This window comes from Cyprinodon tularosa, unplaced genomic scaffold (genome assembly GCF_016077235.1).
Source record: "Cyprinodon tularosa strain WSP-4 unplaced genomic scaffold, ASM1607723v1 ctg30, whole genome shotgun sequence".
In the NCBI taxonomy this organism is placed as follows: Eukaryota; Metazoa; Chordata; class Actinopteri; order Cyprinodontiformes; family Cyprinodontidae; genus Cyprinodon; species Cyprinodon tularosa.
In genome coordinates, this window is record NW_024039008.1 from 616,543 (window position 1) to 635,465 (window position 18,923).

The following is an 18,923-nucleotide window of genomic DNA, read 5'->3' on the forward strand; positions in this document are numbered from 1 at the left end:
CAAATAATCTCTTTGGGGAGAAAGATAAACCACATTTAATTGTTTTAAGTATTTTCTCAACTGGAGTCATATTTTTTTTTATTATATTATTGTTATTTACTCTTTAGGATTCTTTTCTAATTTATTTGATCTGGGCTGTAGGGAAGACACTGTCTGGATGGAGTAGTGGATTGTTAACAGTAGAGGAACTGCAGAGAATTGTGTTAAAGTAAGCCTCTGGTATCTGGTCTGGACCGTGGGCTCTAAGAGTTTTGGAGGGCTTATAAATTCAGCCAGATTCTTCCAAAGAAGAGCTGCACTATTCAAAGGGGTGTTTTTCCCGTCTTTCTAAATCAGGTTTTAACTTAACAATTTACCAAAAATGTCCCCCAATGTTTTCAGGACACAACCTACACAACCAGGCAACATGTAGTTGGACAACAAATTGTGGAGTTCGACATTAACTTGCTACTTAAATTTGACTAAATGTGATGTAAAAAGTAGGTAGCTACATGGAACTGCCTCACAAATACTGAGCACTTCTGTGCTGTAAAAAGGTTTAAGGTCTATGAGGAATGTGGTATTAAGCCTACTCATCTGATCTCCAATCTTTCATTTGAAGTCCTTTGTTTCAGCTCTGATTTGGTGCATCGTCAAACATTTAATTATGACTATGCAGCAACAAACCTGGATGTGCATGAATTGTGGAAAATGTTATTGGACACCTTTGTCTTTGTGCATAGAAGACGAATTATATCTAATCTATTTCAGTGTGTGCTGTTACCACCTCTTCCTATGCTTCATTATCAGATATTGTTGGGCAGCCTCAGGCTGATATAAATGTATTGTTCTCATTATCCATCCTGCTGCTTCAATTTCTGCGTTCAGTATTTCTGAATATAAAAGTGGATGATCTCATCTTATTCTGTGGCCTGAATTTGTCTGTACACCTCCTCTCCGAACAAGCCTTAATGTTTGTAATACCAAGCGTGTGCTTGTGTGTGCTTGTGCATGGAAACTCACACAGGGAGCCGTTAACACCCACACACAATGGTATGCGTTTGTAGTTGATTAAGAGCAAGAGAAGAAGAGCAGCTGCATTTTTCCCCCGATGAGACAGCAAAAAGCTTTTGCAGCTGTAATTCATGATCAGTTAACACCAAAAAGAAAATACTGAAGTGCACAGAGAGGTTTTAAATAGTTTCATTTGTTGCTTCAACATCTGAAATAACTTTTTGGCTTCATTAGAAATATTCATAAACCTTCCACAAAATATGTAAAATTGTACAGGTAAACCTTCAAGTGAACGAAAAGGGGAATAATTGAATGCCATCGTTGGATTAAATTAATAAATCTCAAAGTGTGTGTTTCAGAAAAAAAAATTCTAGATATTTACCAACACTTGTAACAAAGAGTGACACTTTAAATGCATGAAAATTTTAAAATGCCTTCACAGAGGTTTTCTGAAGTAATTATAAAACCCTGGGGCCATTTGGGTCAACAGTAAAAGAGGCAAATTAGCAAAAACAAGAAATATGGATAAAAATTGGGATTTAAAAAGGTGATATCTCTCTTTGTCTCTTTACCTGTTTAAATCTCTGGACAAATACCTATTTCAAAGTTTTAGCTTTGTTGCTTGTTTGTCTGTCATTCAGCCTTAAGCGTCAAATAAATGAAATGGCATTTTATAAACGGCATGACTCACTTCAAAATTCACTCCACTGTCCTTGAGAAATATTAGTGAATGTTCTGAAATAGAAGCCCTCCCTTTTTTTCTATTTAAAAAAGAATCCATATAAACCTTTTTTTTTTTTTCCTTGCCACTCATACACTTTTCCCCCCTTGTTATTTAACATAGAGTCAGTTAAAGTGGCTTAAGCATCTGATGAAGATAGGAGGATTACCTTTGAAGATTATCAGTGGGTAACTCAGGATAAACTGCTGGTCTGGGTTTAATAGGAAGAGGAATGTTTGGGTTTAACCTTCTGGAACTTTTATCTGTTGACTCAATATAACATTCTTAAGAATTGTAGATGTAAAGAAAGTTTGGTCTTCTAAGAATACATCATAGATTTAAAGTACACACTCCAAATGTTCTCTGCTGATTGTAGCTGCATGAGGTCTGCCCCCCTTTGGCATTGCTATGGAACCCTGCTTAGGCTGTACTCTAATCAGCGCAGCCTGACTTACAAGGTTTAAAAGCCAACATCCAACAGGGAGCCATGTGTTGGATAAAGTGGACAGGATTCATTTACACTGTATGCTTTCAAAAAAGCCATAGGAAGACACCGGGTTGCTGTGCAGGGTGACTGGCTTTACTCTGTACTAACTGCTCATGCAGAGACAGCAGCTGTTCTGTCTGCTTCTAAGCTTATTTGCCATCAAAAGATGGGAAAGGTTAAAACCATCAGGGTTAAATACTAAGCCTAAAGTACAATGTTTCTTTATTTTATTTTTTACATTTTTTATTTATATTAACCTGTGAATGTTTAAATAACACTTTAACCAATCAAATGTTTTCCACAGTTTTCATTGTTTTTAATAGGACTTTGTGCAAAAAAAAAAGTTGCACATTACAGTAAAGCTAACAGAAAAGCCCCACAGATGAAAAAATCAGTATAAAAAATTGAAAATCTAGAGGTTTGATGTATTTTTATGTTCTAGCACTAAGAGTCAAAATTCTGTAGAACAACCTTTCACTGTAAAACAGCTGCATGATATCCCAATAACACATGATGAGACATATTTCTTTTTAGCACTTCTGCCATATGAAATGCTCACATACATTTATACAACAAATAGTTATTTAGGCTTAGATCTGGACTTCAATTGAGTGATTTCCAAAATATCATAGCAATGTGTTTACTTTGATATTAACAAACCTCTAACAGGTGTTCTGACTGGAAAGTCATACATTTAGCAACATTCAGCTTCCCTTTTCCATCTAAATGAACAGATCTCCCAAGCACACTGCTGCCAAAACCATGTATTACTGTCTAATCCTAAAGGTTTAATTTTGGTCTTCTCTAACCAAATGCATTTATGATGTGTCTCATCATAAATAGCATGTAGTAAAGCAAAAAAAATGCTTGCTTTTAAAAAAATTAAACGTCCCAATTATGTTCTAAGTTATGGTGGCCCATCACATTAAATGGAAAATAAAATCTGTGATCTGTGTCATTGTAGAGTATTAAAGTAAGAATATATTCAAGGGTAAGGATACTTTTGGGTCCCTCTTTAAAGGTGTGTGTGGTCTAAGAGAAGATGATCATATCTCTTTATATACAAACTTAATTCTTTATCACTTTAACCTTGGAGGTTGTCTCACAAAAACTTTGTTTTCCCTGTTTAAATATACAAACACCCACATGGATAATTTAAAAATTCTGTTGCTAAGTGATGAATCATAATCGAATGAATCATCCTAGTTCTTTTAATTTGAGTTAATGTGCTTCCAAAAAAATTTAAAATGCAGAAATATCAAAGCTATAATTGGTAACTGGATGAAACTTCTAAGATGACTGCCTAAAGGCCCAGTTGTCCGCTACTTCACCCCTGAGGATGTTATTAGAAGCAGTGCTTTGTATCCTTCCAAAGTGGTGGTAAGAATGTGAATTTATTCCAACCTAGTTCCCCTTGTCTAACCGCCTGGGACCACCTCACAGGGAGTACAGCATCTCTACTCATGGGGAAAGAAGCTTGACTGCTGCGTTGCAAACCATGACTGCAGTGAACTGAGCTTTACTCTTTCTACTGACCACGTCAGTCCATGCCTCCAGTGATGATGCTTTTATTCCTAATGGTTAAGCATCTCTCTGTGCCTTTCCTCATGAAAAGGCAATATTACTGTGCTGAAAACTTTTTTTTTTTTTACCTCTACTCTGATGTAACTAAATCAAAGGCATTATATCCAGTTAACTTAGGATATTACGTAATAGAAAAAAACAATACACCTTATTCTCGGTGTAAAATAAATGCAAGTACATTCTTAGACATTTGTTAGAGACATACTTATGAATGAAAGCATTCATGAAGACATAAAAGAAAAGAGATCTTCCTGGTTAAATAAAATAAAATAAAACACAGATTTTTAAAGAAAATTAGAATTAAAGCATCTCAGAGACAAGTGGTAACCCCATTTGTAGTTTTCCAAAAGCAGCTGTTCAGACCCCAAATCCTCACTCTACAGTGTTCAGCATGGTTTGGCTGTGTTCCTGTCGCATACCTGACAGAAACAGTGATATTAGCAGGTGCATGGAGATAAGAAAACACCTAAAGCATTAAAAAGTTTGCCCTGAAACCCATGAACATGGACCAAAGAAGTAAAATGGAGCACTGCAGACATTGGAAAAAAAAGTGCAACAGTCACATGAGACAACGTTCTTACTTTATGGTCAAAATGCAAACTAAGTGAATGTATTATTATGTTGGAGATCGGCCTGTTTTCAGTGTGGTCCTGTGACTGGGTGGATGTGCTCTCTTCGTCCCCTGGCATGGGAGCTGGCTCGGAGCTCGTCTGCCTGGCTGTGTGTTTCCTGGACGGGGCCGCCATTTACAGCTGCTTTTTGTGTCTCTGCTTCCGTCTCCTTAAACCCCAATCGGCCTCAGCAGATGGCCGCTCACACTGAGCCTGGTTCTGCTGGAGGTTTCTTCTGGTTAAAAGGGAGTTTTTCCTCTCCACTGTCGCTACAAGCATGCTTAGTGTGAGGGATTGTATTTGAGTCAATGAGTCAATGCAATCAACTGGTTTTCCTTAGATAGAAAACTTTGTATCAATTTGACTGTATGATCTGGTTGAACTGTAAAGTGCCTTGAGATGACATGTGTTGTGAATTTGGCGCTATATAAATAAACTGAATTGAATTGAAAATTATGGCTAAACCCCTCAGTGTACCAACTCATGGTATGGCCATGGCAGTATCCTCCTGTGGGCATACTCTTTTTCAGCCGAACAGAGGTTGTTAAGAGTTGATGGTAAGATGTGTTGAGCAAAAAAAATATTTAAATAAATATTTAGAAATAGGGACAGTAAATGCATGCCACATTATTGGTAATATGTATATATTATATGTAACCCTTATACACCATGCATTTATTACATCCTTACAAACGTGTGCTACTTTGTGGCAATATATCACTTCAAGTCTTAATAAAATACATTGTTAGTGGTTTCAAGGTGAGGAAATGTGTTAAAGTTAACAAATACATTTTGCACGGGATTCCAAACCAAGTGGCTCCACCTTAACAAGTGAAACTTTATGATATTAATGACTGTATCAGACAGGCTATCATGTATTTCTGTCATTAAAAATAAAGGAGTATGTTTTGTTAGCTTTGTCATGAACAATAATTTCACCCTCCAGCTGATTAAACTTTTAATATGAATTCCAAATGAACAGAATTCATTTCAAATAATACAATTTTGAAACATGATATATTTAAAAGCCCCACTTTTGACCCTTTACTGCAGCCTTTCTTCTAGTTATGCAAAACTTGTTCAAGATTAAGGGGATTTTTCTTTTCTTTACAGATGTATGACTTCAAGAGGCAACATTTGACCCAAACAATTTGTTTGAAATCCAGCAAAGCAATAATCTAAACAATTTAAATCCAGTTTTTTGCATTGATCTTTTTTACCTTTTCAATGGTTTATTTTGATTTACTTTAGTAGTTGGCCCAACAGTTGCTCTATAAAAATTTGATAAAACGTAGATGGATTCAAGAATTTAATATCAGATTTGACCAATAGTTGGCAGCCTTGCGCTGCTGAATGTCCCCCAGATGTGCAGGACCTTTTCTGTAATAATTCAACCCTCATTATTTACCTCAAGAAATTGGATCAAACTAAGCTGTATTTAAATTTGCAAATATTCCTCTCACATCAATTTATATATTTTCATTTATTACTATAAATTAGCAAACAAAGAGATAGAGCAAAAAAAAAAAAAAGTTAATAGTTTTTATTTAATAGGCTGCATCTCAATAGAAAAACCAAAAACATTGGATAAAGAGTAGAACTCCACTTCTTTCATTCAGGTTTCTGTTTTTCCCAGCCGTGTATTCGTGTACGTGTGCATATGTAAGCGGAAGAGATGGCAGACCGGAGCAGGAGGGGTAGGTACAGGACTTACCCTCGGCTCACACCGACTCCGGTCTTACCGTTGCGGTGCGGTGGGTACGGCACCGCAGTGATTCCAAGTCATTAAAAAGACGTAAACCTCTCTCACCGGCTGCTGAGCTGTCCGGCTGCGGTTACCGAGACACTCCGGCGCTGCAGAAAATTCCGCAAGAAAGCTATCCTTGCGGCGTGCCGGAGCCCTCCGCAACAAGCTCTCGCAAAAATCCTTTATTTGGGCCGTGTTATCGCGTGAACTTACGTGAACTCAAGTGAACTTCTGTTAAATCTCCGGACCTGTTGCCGGAGCCGCAGAGCCGCACCGCACCGTAGTCAAAAGGGCGGTGTGAGAGGGGGTGTGCGGGAGTTGCGGTCTCCGTCGGCTCGGTAACCGCACCGGAGCCAGTGTGAGCAAGGGGTTAGAGCCACTCCTCCAGCAGGGCCACCGTGCGCCGCTGTTCCAATGGAAACAGGTGGGACTCCCGGACTCTCCAATCAAACCCTCCCTACGCTGCGGAGCAGGGAGGAGGGAGCAGAAGTCCACAACCGGAGGCAGGACACGACCAACTTCCACACTGAGCTCAGGAAAAGTCGGGAAAACGCATCTGACGCTGCGTGCCTTGGCCTGCATGTGTTCCCAAAGCGTTTCCTGCAGTTTACCGGCGCGCTGCTCAAGTTCTCCCTGCCGGTTTGGCTGCAGTTGGAGCGGCGTCTGTGCGTCGCTGCGCTCGGGACGCATAGCTGCTATGGAAAACACGCACTGAGCGCATTTTCGGATTGTTCTCTGCTTGGATGTTTTTCCACTCTGCTTGTCTTCAATTCCTGGGTGCTTCCTATAGTGAGGATATTTAAGCATTAGGAAAAATGCCTGGGAAAACCAAATACAACCTGGTTGATGATGGACACGATCTGAGGATCCCGTTGCACAACGAGGAAGCATTCCAGCATGGGATCAACTTCGAGGCAAAGGTGAATTTTCACAACTCTTTCAAAGTGAAACAGGCAGTGCTCACAATCGTATTGAGTTAAAACATAGTTAAAACATTAACAACTGATGATCGAAAGCACATTTGAAGACTTTTTGAATCCAGATCCTCAGAGATTTAGCTGCAAAGGGAAGTAATCCATGAGTTTAAAACGGGGGCCAAAATTATGAGCAGTGAAGTAATGAATGCAAATAATGTCAAATGTTTAGGGGAGGTAGACAATAATTGTGATGTCATTAACGGAGCTTTTGTACCTGTCATGTTTCACCTTCATGCGGCAGTATATTGGCAGTTTGGATGTGACGCGGCCAAACAGCAGAGTGGAGATTGTTGCTGCCATGAGACGGATCCGGGTGAGTGTTGTTGACACCGGAAAACAGCTCAGGTTCATTCAGGGATTCAGAAAGTTAGTGCTGCTCAGATACTTTGTCTCCGATCAGACTGGGAACGTTATAGAAAATAATCTTTCATTCTTGTAGGTTTGGTTTATTATGTGTTTTCAATTACAGTTTTAATTAATTGATTTAATTACAGATATTTTTGGCTCTTTTTAAGGTTGCAGGAAATTTCTACCTTTATCACCAAACTTTATAACTACTCCCTATAACAGTGAAGATATGTATTCCTATCCTTTTTAGTAGAAATTAATTAACCTATAATTTCATGCTTAATATTTTGGTTTCTCCTTAAATCTGACTGGAGCATCTGATATTAGTATGTGTCCTTTTAAATTTTTGTTTTTATTATTTCCTGTTTATTTATTGGTGTTTGACATTTCAGATACAGATCTAAAGTGATTGACTTAATAAAAAAATGTAGTAGATCAGGACTGCAGACAATTTCAGTTTGTTGATTGTTTCATTGTGTGTTGCTGTTTCAAACGTTGGAAAAAACATAAAAGATCTTGAGAGATCCGAATTACAACTGTAAATCTTAGGTTTCCTACCAACACAGTGTTCTGAATCCATTGTGAAATCAAAATTACAAATTTACATTAGGACTGGGTAAAAAAATGTATTTAATCGATTCCTTAAAATTTTTGCAAAATCGATCTCTAGGGAAGGAGATTGATTCATTTTATAGTGACCCGCGTGACGTTCACATTGAAATAAGCAGGAAAGATGCACTCAAGATTACTTCAAGCCAGACAGCTGTAAATATACCCAGTAGGTTCACTGAAGACATTAACAAATTACCAGAAAAACCCTGTAGTTGTTACAGGCAGCGCTGCAAATATGGCTTGTGTAGTGAAGATAATGCAGCTCATGCATGTCTGCTGTGTCACGTCTGCTTGCTTCACTTTTTCACTTTTCACAAACAAGTTTGCACTTTTGAGACAGTTTTGTTCACATCTCATGTTTAGAGTGTCTGATTTACAAGTTTGCACTTTGTATTTAATGTGACAGGAAAAAAACAAAATACATGAGTATTTTTAAAACACAGTTGGACCATTTTCGTTATTGTACAAACAGATTGAATCGAAATTTATCGATTTAGAACTGTATGAATCAAAATCGAATCGATTCGGGACTTTGGCGAAAATACCCAGCCCTAGTTTACATATTGTACAGCTTTGTAAAAGTGGTAGAAACAGTAAAGTAAAAGCAGTATATCTCCACTTTAGATAAGGTGCATTGAATAAAATCTCTGACTCATACTGTAAACTATGTTTAAATATACAACTTGCTTAGAAATAAGTTGAGAAATCTGTTTTGCTAATGACTTTAGGTTTAATTTCCTACTTATCATCAAATTCCAGAATTTTTCTTAAACTTAAAGTTAAACTGTGTTAAGTTGGATTATTTGTTTTATATATAGATCAGAGTTCAGTCATTCACTCTGAGGGCTTTAAGTTTTCTCTCCTGCACTTCTCTCTTTGGAGGTTTATGACCCACCAAGAGTTAATGGGCTTTAAAAACTCCTCCTGCACCACAGCACATTCAGTTCTATTCTTCTTAGTAAGTAAATTGTAGCAGAACTTTTTCTGAGTACTACTTAAAACCAGCCCAAGCGTCATGAGTGTTTTACAGTTTGAGAGCCATTGCCATATATGTAGGACTGAAAAAATTAATTGGATTTGTCATGATTAATCAATTACTGAAATAATTGTCAACTGATTTCATTATCAATTTATCGTTAAATGAAGTATAGAGACTCTAAAACATGCTTTTAGTTGACAGAGCGACCCAATTATAGCAGTAATTATTTCAAAATTGTACCAAAAAATAACTAAAAATTTAGCATTTATATAAAATCTGTCACTATGCTCTATCTCACACTCCTCAAGTGGAAAAGTTTTAGTTTCACTTGGTTTGATTTTGTAAAATATCTTCTTTAAGGAACCTTTGGCTATTTGATTATTAATTGAATAAATAATCGACAGATTCATCAATTTGTAAAGTAATCGATAGTTGCAGCCCTACATATACGTTAATGTGAGCTAAACAGCTGAAGTGAAGAGTTGCTTTTTTCATTTACTTTGATTTTGCTGTTGTTTTTAAAAACAAATAAGTCTTATAAAAGCTGATTTGTGTGTTTTGAACAAAAGTTTAAAGCACATCCAGAATTAAAGAAAAGTGTGATGATAAAACCCTTTTACATTATTCAACGTTAGTTAACTGGAGCTAAATGTGCTGGACTTGCCTGGCAGGAGGTTTGTTCTCCCATGTGCTCCATCACTGTTCTGAAGGTTTCCTTTGAAGCTGTGCGCTGGACTGGGATCTCTCCCCCCACCCTCTCTCTGCCTTTTTTCCCACTCTGAAGCTATATTTTATAGCTTTCAATTCCAGGAAGTAGACTTAATCTTAATCAGTGCCACTTTGACGGCAGACTTTCTTTCCTGAAGCAGGCTGATGTGGGTGAAGCTATTGGTGTTGATCTTGAGGATTATGGTGAACCTCACTTGTTTACTGCGATTTATGAAGGATTCCTTCTAAACCTCGTACACATGTTCACACACAGCTGCAAAGGCCACTACTCCTCATATTTGCCCTTGTTTCTATTTGAAGAAATATGGTGCAGGATATAGAGTCCCTAATAAAACCTTTAGTTTTTTTTTTTTTTTTGTTTACCTTCACAAATTTGGTCACGATGAAACTCCTAACTTCAATGTTGTGTAATGTTTTGGTTTTTGGTTAAAAGCACTATAAAATAAAGTAAATAATGCTTGGTTTTAAAAGTCTATACGAAGCAAATTTTGAAATGTGTTGTGTGAATTTATATTTAGTTAACCTGAGACAGTATTTCATTGATCCACCTTTTGCTGCTATTGCATTTTTTAAAATTTTAAGTCCTGAGATATATATTTACCAGTGTTGAGCAACTATAATATAAACAATCAGCTCATTCTTCTTTGAAAAACAAGTCGAGGATTGTCAGATTTGCTGAAGAGAAATTAAAAAGTAATCTTCAGATAATTCTCCCTACAAAGATTGATTTAAATTTAGGAATGGGCTTTGGTCAGATTGTTGAAACACAAAAATATATTTTGAACCAAAATAATTTGTTCTACCTTTGGCCCAAAGAGGAATTGTCTTCATTTAAGCAAACCCTCCACCTAATCTCAAATCGTTTATGGCTTCAAACAAATTATCTTCCTGATTTACTCTGTATTTAGTTCCATCCATCGTCTCATAAATCTTGCTGAAACAAACCTTCCCCACAGCACATATACCACAACTTACTGCTATGTTTTGCTGTAGGGAGGATATTTTTAGGTAAAGGTGCAGTGGTCATTTTCATCCAAACATATCTTATTGTATGAGGGCCAATAAGTATCATTTTGGTCTCATCTGACCTAAGCTCCTCTAGACAGGACTTTTTTGACAGTTTCCTTCTATAATTAGGCTATCTTGTCACTCTTCCATAGATTTGTGGAGTGTCAAAGTACTAGTTACCCTTCTCCTCCAGAGCTATGTTGAATGTCCTGGCATCTCCTCTTATTAATGCTCTCCTTGCCTTACCTGTCAAGTCATTTGGATTGCAGTGCACTCGGAGCTTCAAGATTATGCCATTGTCTTTCCATTAACAGGGCTTTGTGAGGTCAACAGAGAAAATGTGGCATTATATTCATAATTAAATTATATTATATTTTTTGACTGATGTTTGTTTCATTGGATTTTTTGTAGATATCAAAGTAGGGAGGGCTGTTTACAGATAAACTCAACTATTTGTATTTTCTTTTAATATGAAAACCTTTTAATACCATACAGCCCCATCTCTCAACAATGCCCTACAGTTTATTGGTCATTCACAAGTACCACCATTATGATGCATTCAAAGTTTTGTTTGTAACCTGTAAAAAAGTGCAGCCAGGACAGAAGTTAAACTTTCCCTTTAAAAGGAGTTAGATGTTCATATGAATCAGATCTTTTTAGTTTGCTACCATAGCAGCAGTGGCTGTTGATGTTGGCAGGAAAATGGGCTTTAGTTGGGCTCTTCCTGCATGAAAAAGGTTTGACACTGGAACGGCAACACAATGGTAGGAAGCCACAGCTAGCTCGCTCAGAGAGGAAGTCTGTATGGAAATCTTTAGAGAAGTGGAGAAGCCTTGATGAGATTTGTAAACTAAAATGATTTGTTTGGGTGTTCGTCTATTGACTTAAAAATTTATTCCTGGTCTAGTTTCGATCAAAAATGGAGCCAAAAATAAAATTTTTACATATATTTCGATTTCTGACTAGCTGAATTGTGTGTGGGTTTTTTTTTTATCCACTTTTTATATAAAGATGAACATAAAAGCATATTATTGTGGGAAAGCTGTTGAACATGAATAAAAAAACAAAAGAAAAAGGGTTACTTAATTAGTAGAGAGAACAGTCTTTTTTTCCTTTGTCAGAAAGTAGCTGACTACATAATCTGACTGGGCTTCTCTATTTTTCTTTACTGGCTATAACTATTACATGTTATGAAGTTTAATCAAATCACTGAGAGGGAAGCACCATGTGAAGTCCAGCATCAAAGACATAATTACATTTTGAGGCCAATGGAATATTTTAAAAACTTTTCCATATCTGTTTGTTCCTTATGTGTTTTGTTTTTGGGGAAAAAACATTTTTAAAGAAGCTGAAGTTCTTCTAAAATATCCCAGAGAGACTATTTCTCTATTAAAGATTTATTCAGATTTTTTGTCACTGTTACTTCATTTAGATCATTACGATAAACAGAATTGGATATCAGACAATTGTTTTTCCTTTGACGGTTATCTGGAAGCAACACAGTCCAGATTGAAAAAAGGATTGCACCATCTTTTAAAGGGATTGTGGAAGATTTTCACGAACTTTTTGAAAAGACCCACACCCTCCCCACGAAAACAAAATGTACATGCATAACCCTGTAACCGCTCCAGAGATGGAACGCCTATTAAAAGCATGCGAGAGCATGCACACGCCCATTTCTCCTCGTGCACGCTCTGTTTAAGAGTTGCTGTTTGCATCACTTATACAAGCTTACTTTCCAAAAGAAGACTTGCAATTCCTCCACTATGTCAGACTCACCACCGGTGAGTGAAAATGGGGACGAGCATGTAAGATGGCTTTACGTAAACATATAACCAGAGTAATGACAATTAGGAGGACAACGTATTTTGATGATACCTTTGGAAAAAGAACATCCTCCACTATTTCTTTAAATTTAATGGCCTGTTTGCGCTGTAGACATTGTTCTTTTGGATGTTTTTAGTCCTATGTGGAATTCAAGGTTACATTTATTAGGCCAAATTTCTACTTCCTGGAGTTTGTCTAGGATTGAAGTTTATTCATTTAAGATTATGGACAAGGCTTGTACAACCAGAAGAGCTCACATAATTCCTTTCCTCAAAGTGCTAAACTGGCTACCCATTTAATACTGCATACACATTAAAAGTCTAGTTCTGACCTTTATAGCCCTGCATAGACTGGCCTTCTCTTACATCTGCAACTTGATTCAGCCTCACTTTTCTTTTTGCAGTCTGAGATCTGCTGAAAGGAACTTGTTAATGGTCCCTCGAAGCCCTTTTAGGATGAGAGGTGTGTCGCACCCAGACAGTAGAATGCACTACCACTTTACCTGCGCTTGGTGAACTCCATGGACGATTTTAGAAAACAACTATAAACCAAAAGCATTCTAGACTTATTTATTTTGTCGAAAATCTATTTTAGATGGTGCTGTTTTGTATTTTATGCCTCATATTTTACAACGCTTTGTAACGCTTGTCTAATAAAGGTGTTAATAAACCTTACTAACTTATTTGTCACCTTGTACCAATTCTTAATTTTATGCATAAATATAGTCATAAAACCTTGGTAATTTAATGAGTTGATAACTGGTGAGGAGACGCATCACTGCTGGTGTGGAAAAGAAGAATACTGTTTGCTTCTCTATTTCCATCCCCCAGTGGTTCCATCTTTAAATAAACCTGAGTTATTCAAAGATTTATTTTTGAATTCCATACTTTTTTTTTGTTCAAGATATTTATCAGCCGTTGTTTCTGTAGAGCTCGAGCCATGAAGGTTTCCTGGAAACCTGTGCTGTCATTGTTTCCTTGTGCACATACGTAAGTAAGCTGTATACTAGGAGCTGATAATAAATGTATGACACAGCAAAACAGGAAATGGCAAAATACTGAACAATACAGCTGGAAATAGGATCAGATGTAGTTCCATTGCTCTCAGATGTAGGTATTTCAATTCTGCTAATTTAATAAACCATATAAAAATTTTATCTTAGCTTTTTATCTTAAAGAAAGTTTGGACAAAGTAAATGGCTTTGTAAATGTAATATATTATAATCTGGCAAAGAGCAGAAGTAGCTTAACTGGTTAAAAGAAGAGGAGAACTTTACAGGGAATTTAAAGGATTAATTTCTCATTAATCTGTCTGTTCTGAGTTAACTGAATGTAGGAAGATTGAGCAGCGTTGATTGAGAAGATTAGATTTGTCTGAAGATTTGTGAGCGGAGTATGTCAGACCACAGCAGTGTTGCTCGACTTGAAATGGAGAGAGAGAGAGAGAGGTAGCGATTTATGTATTCCCACTGCTGCCAGACTGAACTGGAACCTTTTTTGGGGTCACATTAGTGCAAAATGGGAGAAAAAAAAAGAAGTTTACAAATGCATGACCAGCCTTGTTTTTGATCCACTGGACAAAATGTGTCCATTTTTTGGGAAGTATTACCAAAATTGAAGAGTGAAGTATAACAGCTTGATAAAACTGTCCATGCAGTAATTGGTGTATTTTTAGATATACATAATTTAAACTAATTATTTTAGTAAGGACTTGCAGTTACATATATGACAAGTTAACTTATGTATGTGGTCAACTAAAGAAGTGTTAATCTCAGTGCTCCCCACATCTAGTTAAAACTGAAGAAGCCTCTTGGATGGTAGGAGAAACTTCTAGAAAACGTCACGTCCAGTTGCCTAGACTGAACCTTTTCTTGCCTGACCTTTATATACGTATACACCCATGTGTAGCTTGACAAAGCAGGTATTTTAAGCACTTTATGATATATTCTAAAAAGGCAGCCTGGGCAGAGAGGTTAAAACTATAGTGATCTGACCCCTTTGATCCAGTCAAGTCTTGATTACTGTCAGCTGTTTAAAGTCATGACGTTCTATCCGATTTTGGCTGGGCTCTCTTACCCTTTTAGTTTGAGGTAATAAAACAAAAAGAGTACTCACTAAATTATTATATAAAGTTATCTAATTCTGTAGACAACTAGACATTATGTTTTACCCAATTTAATTAGACGTACAGTTTTGATAAGGTACTAGTTACTTTATTTCTGGCTTGGTATGTGCGCCATGCATTCTGTAGGCTCTTTATCATATGCAAGAGCAAGGAGATCTAGAGAGTCTAATTTAGCCAATAAAATATATTTAAATCCTTTATGATATACAGTAAATATGTGTTGCAACATATCAGGCATGTGACATGAAGTTATATAGGAAAAAAAACCTCATTTTATTGAGAGCTTGGCAAGCTGTGCTACTATTCTCTTTGAATGCCAATATGCAATCCCCCTTCACCACAGCAACACTAAAGCAACAGCACTCTGTGTTTACCACATGTGAGTAACAGATGAGTCTGAATCCCTCTCTGGGGAGTAACTCTGCATTGCCAGGTCGGAACAAAACAATCTTTCTTTTCAAATTTCTTTGAATCTTCCTCATGTGAAAGACATGCATACCCAACAGACGTAACTAATAGCATGGTCAAACATGTTGTTTTCAAGCAGGGAAGTGTAAACTGTCCTTTTAGCTCTTTTGCTTTTTGAAGGATATGTCATGCCTCTTTGAGTAAGATGAACTTTTCTGTGCAGGATTATCCTGCACATTTCTCATAGTCAGGCTGCTCTGACTAAGCTCTGTTTATGTTTTTAACCTGAAACCACCATTGGGTGTCACTAGATGTTGTCAAACTGGTTTATAAATAACTGTTTGCTGTCAAATTGGTGTCTACACTTCATACATCCTTGACATTAGCATCCTGTTAAAAACGCTTTCCTTAACAAGTTTTACTGTTGTACTTTTAGAGTTTAAAATTGTTGTAAAGGATTTGCAAAGATGCATAAAATCCAAATTTTTTGTCTTTTTTAAATGTACTTCTTTTTTTAATTTGAAAAAGATACCTATGGGATGTATGTGAAATATCAACATACTGCAAAAGACACCTAATCGACACCAAGAGGAAAGGTGTTCAATAACATTTTCAATGATTCCACTGAACTCTGATCCAGAAATGAATGATATTCTGATGAATTTAGGCAGAGGAAAGCTAAGCTAGGTTGGTTTTAGGGCACACCTATTTGTAAAGGATGGTACTGTATTTTCACGACTATAAGGCGCACTTAAACGTCTTTTTTTCCCCTCAAAATGTGCGGTGCGCCCTATGGTGCGGTGCGCCCTATGTGTGTTGTAACTGCGACTTTTGAGACCACCTCATTGAGGAGATGATGAAAGAGTGGCTGAATGTAAGGAGACCAGCTGTTTTTTTTCCACTCATCACCATCGCTGTTAATATGTAACTCCATGCGTGCCCATCTCACAGCTGATGTGAAAAACATGGGGAAACAAATTAACCCTGTGCTCGCTGTTCAACTGCTCAACATCGGTGTGAACCGGACCCAGCAGGTGCAGCAGAAGCAGCGAGTTTACATGCAAAGTCAATGGTTGACGCGCGTATAGGTGCAGCAAAAGGTCCTGCAGCGCGTTTTGAGCCGCAGGTGCAGCACGTCGGGATCGTTTAAGCATCTGACGCACCGCCAACGCGCTGCTGCTGCTCCAGATGGAAAAATGTAAGTTTTGCTGCTGGACGCGCCGCATCAACCAATCAGAGAAGCTGATCTGGGAGCTGACAGCGAGACAGACACAGCGCTCTGATGAAGGAGGAGATGATGAAAGCGTGGCTGAGGGAGGTGTAGCCTATGTGGAGACCAGGTGTTTTTTTTCCACGCATCACCATCGCTGCGTGCCCATCTCACAGCCGATGTGAAAAAAAAGGTGAATCAATGAACGCTGTGCTCGCCGTTATCCCGGGGGTCTGACAAAGGAACTTCAACCGCTCGACATCGGTGTGAAGCGGCCGTTCAAAGTAAGGCTGCGAGCGGCGTGGGAGCGATGGATGGCCGACGGAGACCACAGTTTCAGGATAAGAATGCAGCGCCGGGCAAGTTACGCCACCGTTAGCGGATGGATTGTAGATGGACTAACGTGTCTGCTGGCTCTGTTGTTCAAGCTTTTGCAAAAGCCGGCATTATTTCTGAGGAGCTGCGCTGCACGGAAAGTGACTCTGACAGCGCAGAAGGGGAAACTGGCATGTCTGATTTAGCGCAGCTGTTTAATTCAGAAACAGAGGATGATGACTTTGATGGGTTTGATTAATACTTTGTAAGAAATAGCCTACATGAATAAAGCACATCATACTCAGTTTTGCTCCCGCTCTATTTTTCTACCTGAAAACTTAATTCAACAGCAGCCTCTGGGCGGGTCTCCTCCTCTTCACCGCGGTGGCTGGCAGGTGTTTTTTCATCTAAATAATCTAAATCTTGCAGCTATATTTGCTGTGATCAGTGGGAATAAAGTTATTTTGATATGTTTTTAAGTGAGAAAGTCCACCTGAAAACTTCATAATTGCAGTCAGTTCATCCAGATTATTTATTTCTGTCGGAGGCGCTCAGACCCCCACATACCAGCGGTGCACCAACAGCAGAAATCCTTTCGTTCACCGCGGCTGCTGGCAGGTGTTTTTCATCTAAATAATTTTAGCTGCAGGCACCAGGATACCGGTAATAAAAGCGAACATATTCTGTCGGCAGGTTTCAGGATTTTAAGTTAATTTAGGAGTGATCACAGCGCTGTGTCATCTGCGATGTGTCTGTCTCACGGCCAGCTGCCAGGTTTGATTAATACTTTGTAATAAATACATGAATAAAGCACAGTCATACTCAGTTTTGCCCCCGCTGTATTTTTAAATACGCAGTAGAGCTATTTAAAGGTAGTAGAGGACATGTACCGGTATATAAAAAACGCGCCCTATAGTCCGGTGCGCCTTATGTGTGTGTTAAATACAGAAATGGGACACATAACTGAGAGTGCGCCTTTTAGTACGGTGCGCCTTATGGTCGTGAAAATACGGTAGTTAAGTTTTGATGGGATTTCAGGTTATAGTTCAAATTCTGGTTTCTGTTCCCTCTTGTACTTATTTCAAATAGGTAATCAATAATTGGCTATATCGACTAATATGAAAGACTTATATTGTGTTACATTTTTCAGCCATATCCCTCTTTGCTAGGATGCACAATAAACACACTCAAGATTCATAAAAAGCTTTTTAGTTTTTCGCATTAACTAAGGATTCCTATTTTGGCTAATTAGTATTGCCAAATCATTTCTATGTATTTAATGCACAATAATTAAGTTTAAATGCAGTATAGTTACTGTATTTGTGATTAAGCCCAGGTGTTCTCTGACTGTGTACTTTCCTGGTAGGTTTACCTGCAATATTTCATTTAGTTGGAGGCACAGGTTTTGATGCATTTTAAGACAATGTCTCAAAATTGATTCAGTGTCTGACTTCATGGAAAAATCAAAAAAGATACCTGGAACAAAATGGTGAAGCTCCATTAATTTACTTTGTTTTGGTGTTATTTTCCGGTTTCTTGTTCATATGTTTAAAGAGATTATGTGTTTAAGTGTGAATTGTTCGTATCGATTTATCAACCTGAAATGAGAATGTTACTTTCAACAGGGAAATGAGTCCTGTACCAACCTGGGCTCAGCATTGAGGACAGAGCTAAAAAAAAGTTTGTCAGCAGGCAAGATTCTAACTAAGTTTAATAGATTTTCAGTGGAGTCAGAAAGTAAAATTTACAGAAGATTATGAAAGGATGGACAGTCAGGACCAAAATAGGAGCAAAGATTTGCCAGAATATTTTTTTTTGACACAAAGCAACAGAAAATAGATACATTAAAAACAAAACAAAAAACTGACTGTTTCAGTACAAACATTTACATACATCTCAGGACTTTCCTTAAATATCAGAATCTTTCAGGTTTTAGCTCTAAAACTTTATTGTAACTCTTTCAGTTTTAGGATGCAATACTAGAGACTCGTTACTTTTTTCAGTTTCACTTGCATTTATAGAATGTTTTTGTGTTTGTTGAGGGTTTTCTTCTCCTTTCAAAGCTCTACTTTATTGTTTGAGGCTTTTTCTTAACTAAAGGTCACAGTTGAGAGGTGATAAAGAATAAGAATGGTCCATGCGTGCTTCATTAACTCTTTCTATTCACTTCCACTTCTTCTGAAATTCTTCTCTGGACACGATTGAATGGCTAAATCGATTGAGCATGATGGGTCTTTCTGTAA

The 18,923-nt window shown here is 37.6% G+C and overlaps 1 protein-coding gene across 2 annotated transcripts in view; it reads left to right on the top strand.

The window, feature by feature from the left end:
* Positions 1-6,551: 6,551 nt before the first annotated feature.
* Positions 6,552-18,923, top strand: part of nos1apa (nitric oxide synthase 1 (neuronal) adaptor protein a) — a 213,376-nt gene continuing 201,004 nt past the window's right edge. Inside the window, exons 1-2 of one of the 2 annotated variants that reach the window (XM_038291591.1) lie at positions 6,552-7,063; positions 7,362-7,433. In XM_038291591.1, coding sequence (XP_038147519.1) covers positions 6,959-7,063; positions 7,362-7,433 — 177 coding nt within the window. In that variant the 5' untranslated portion in view covers positions 6,552-6,958. The remainder of the gene's footprint in view (positions 7,064-7,361; positions 7,434-18,923) is intronic. The other variant, XM_038291592.1, reaches the window with a different exon arrangement.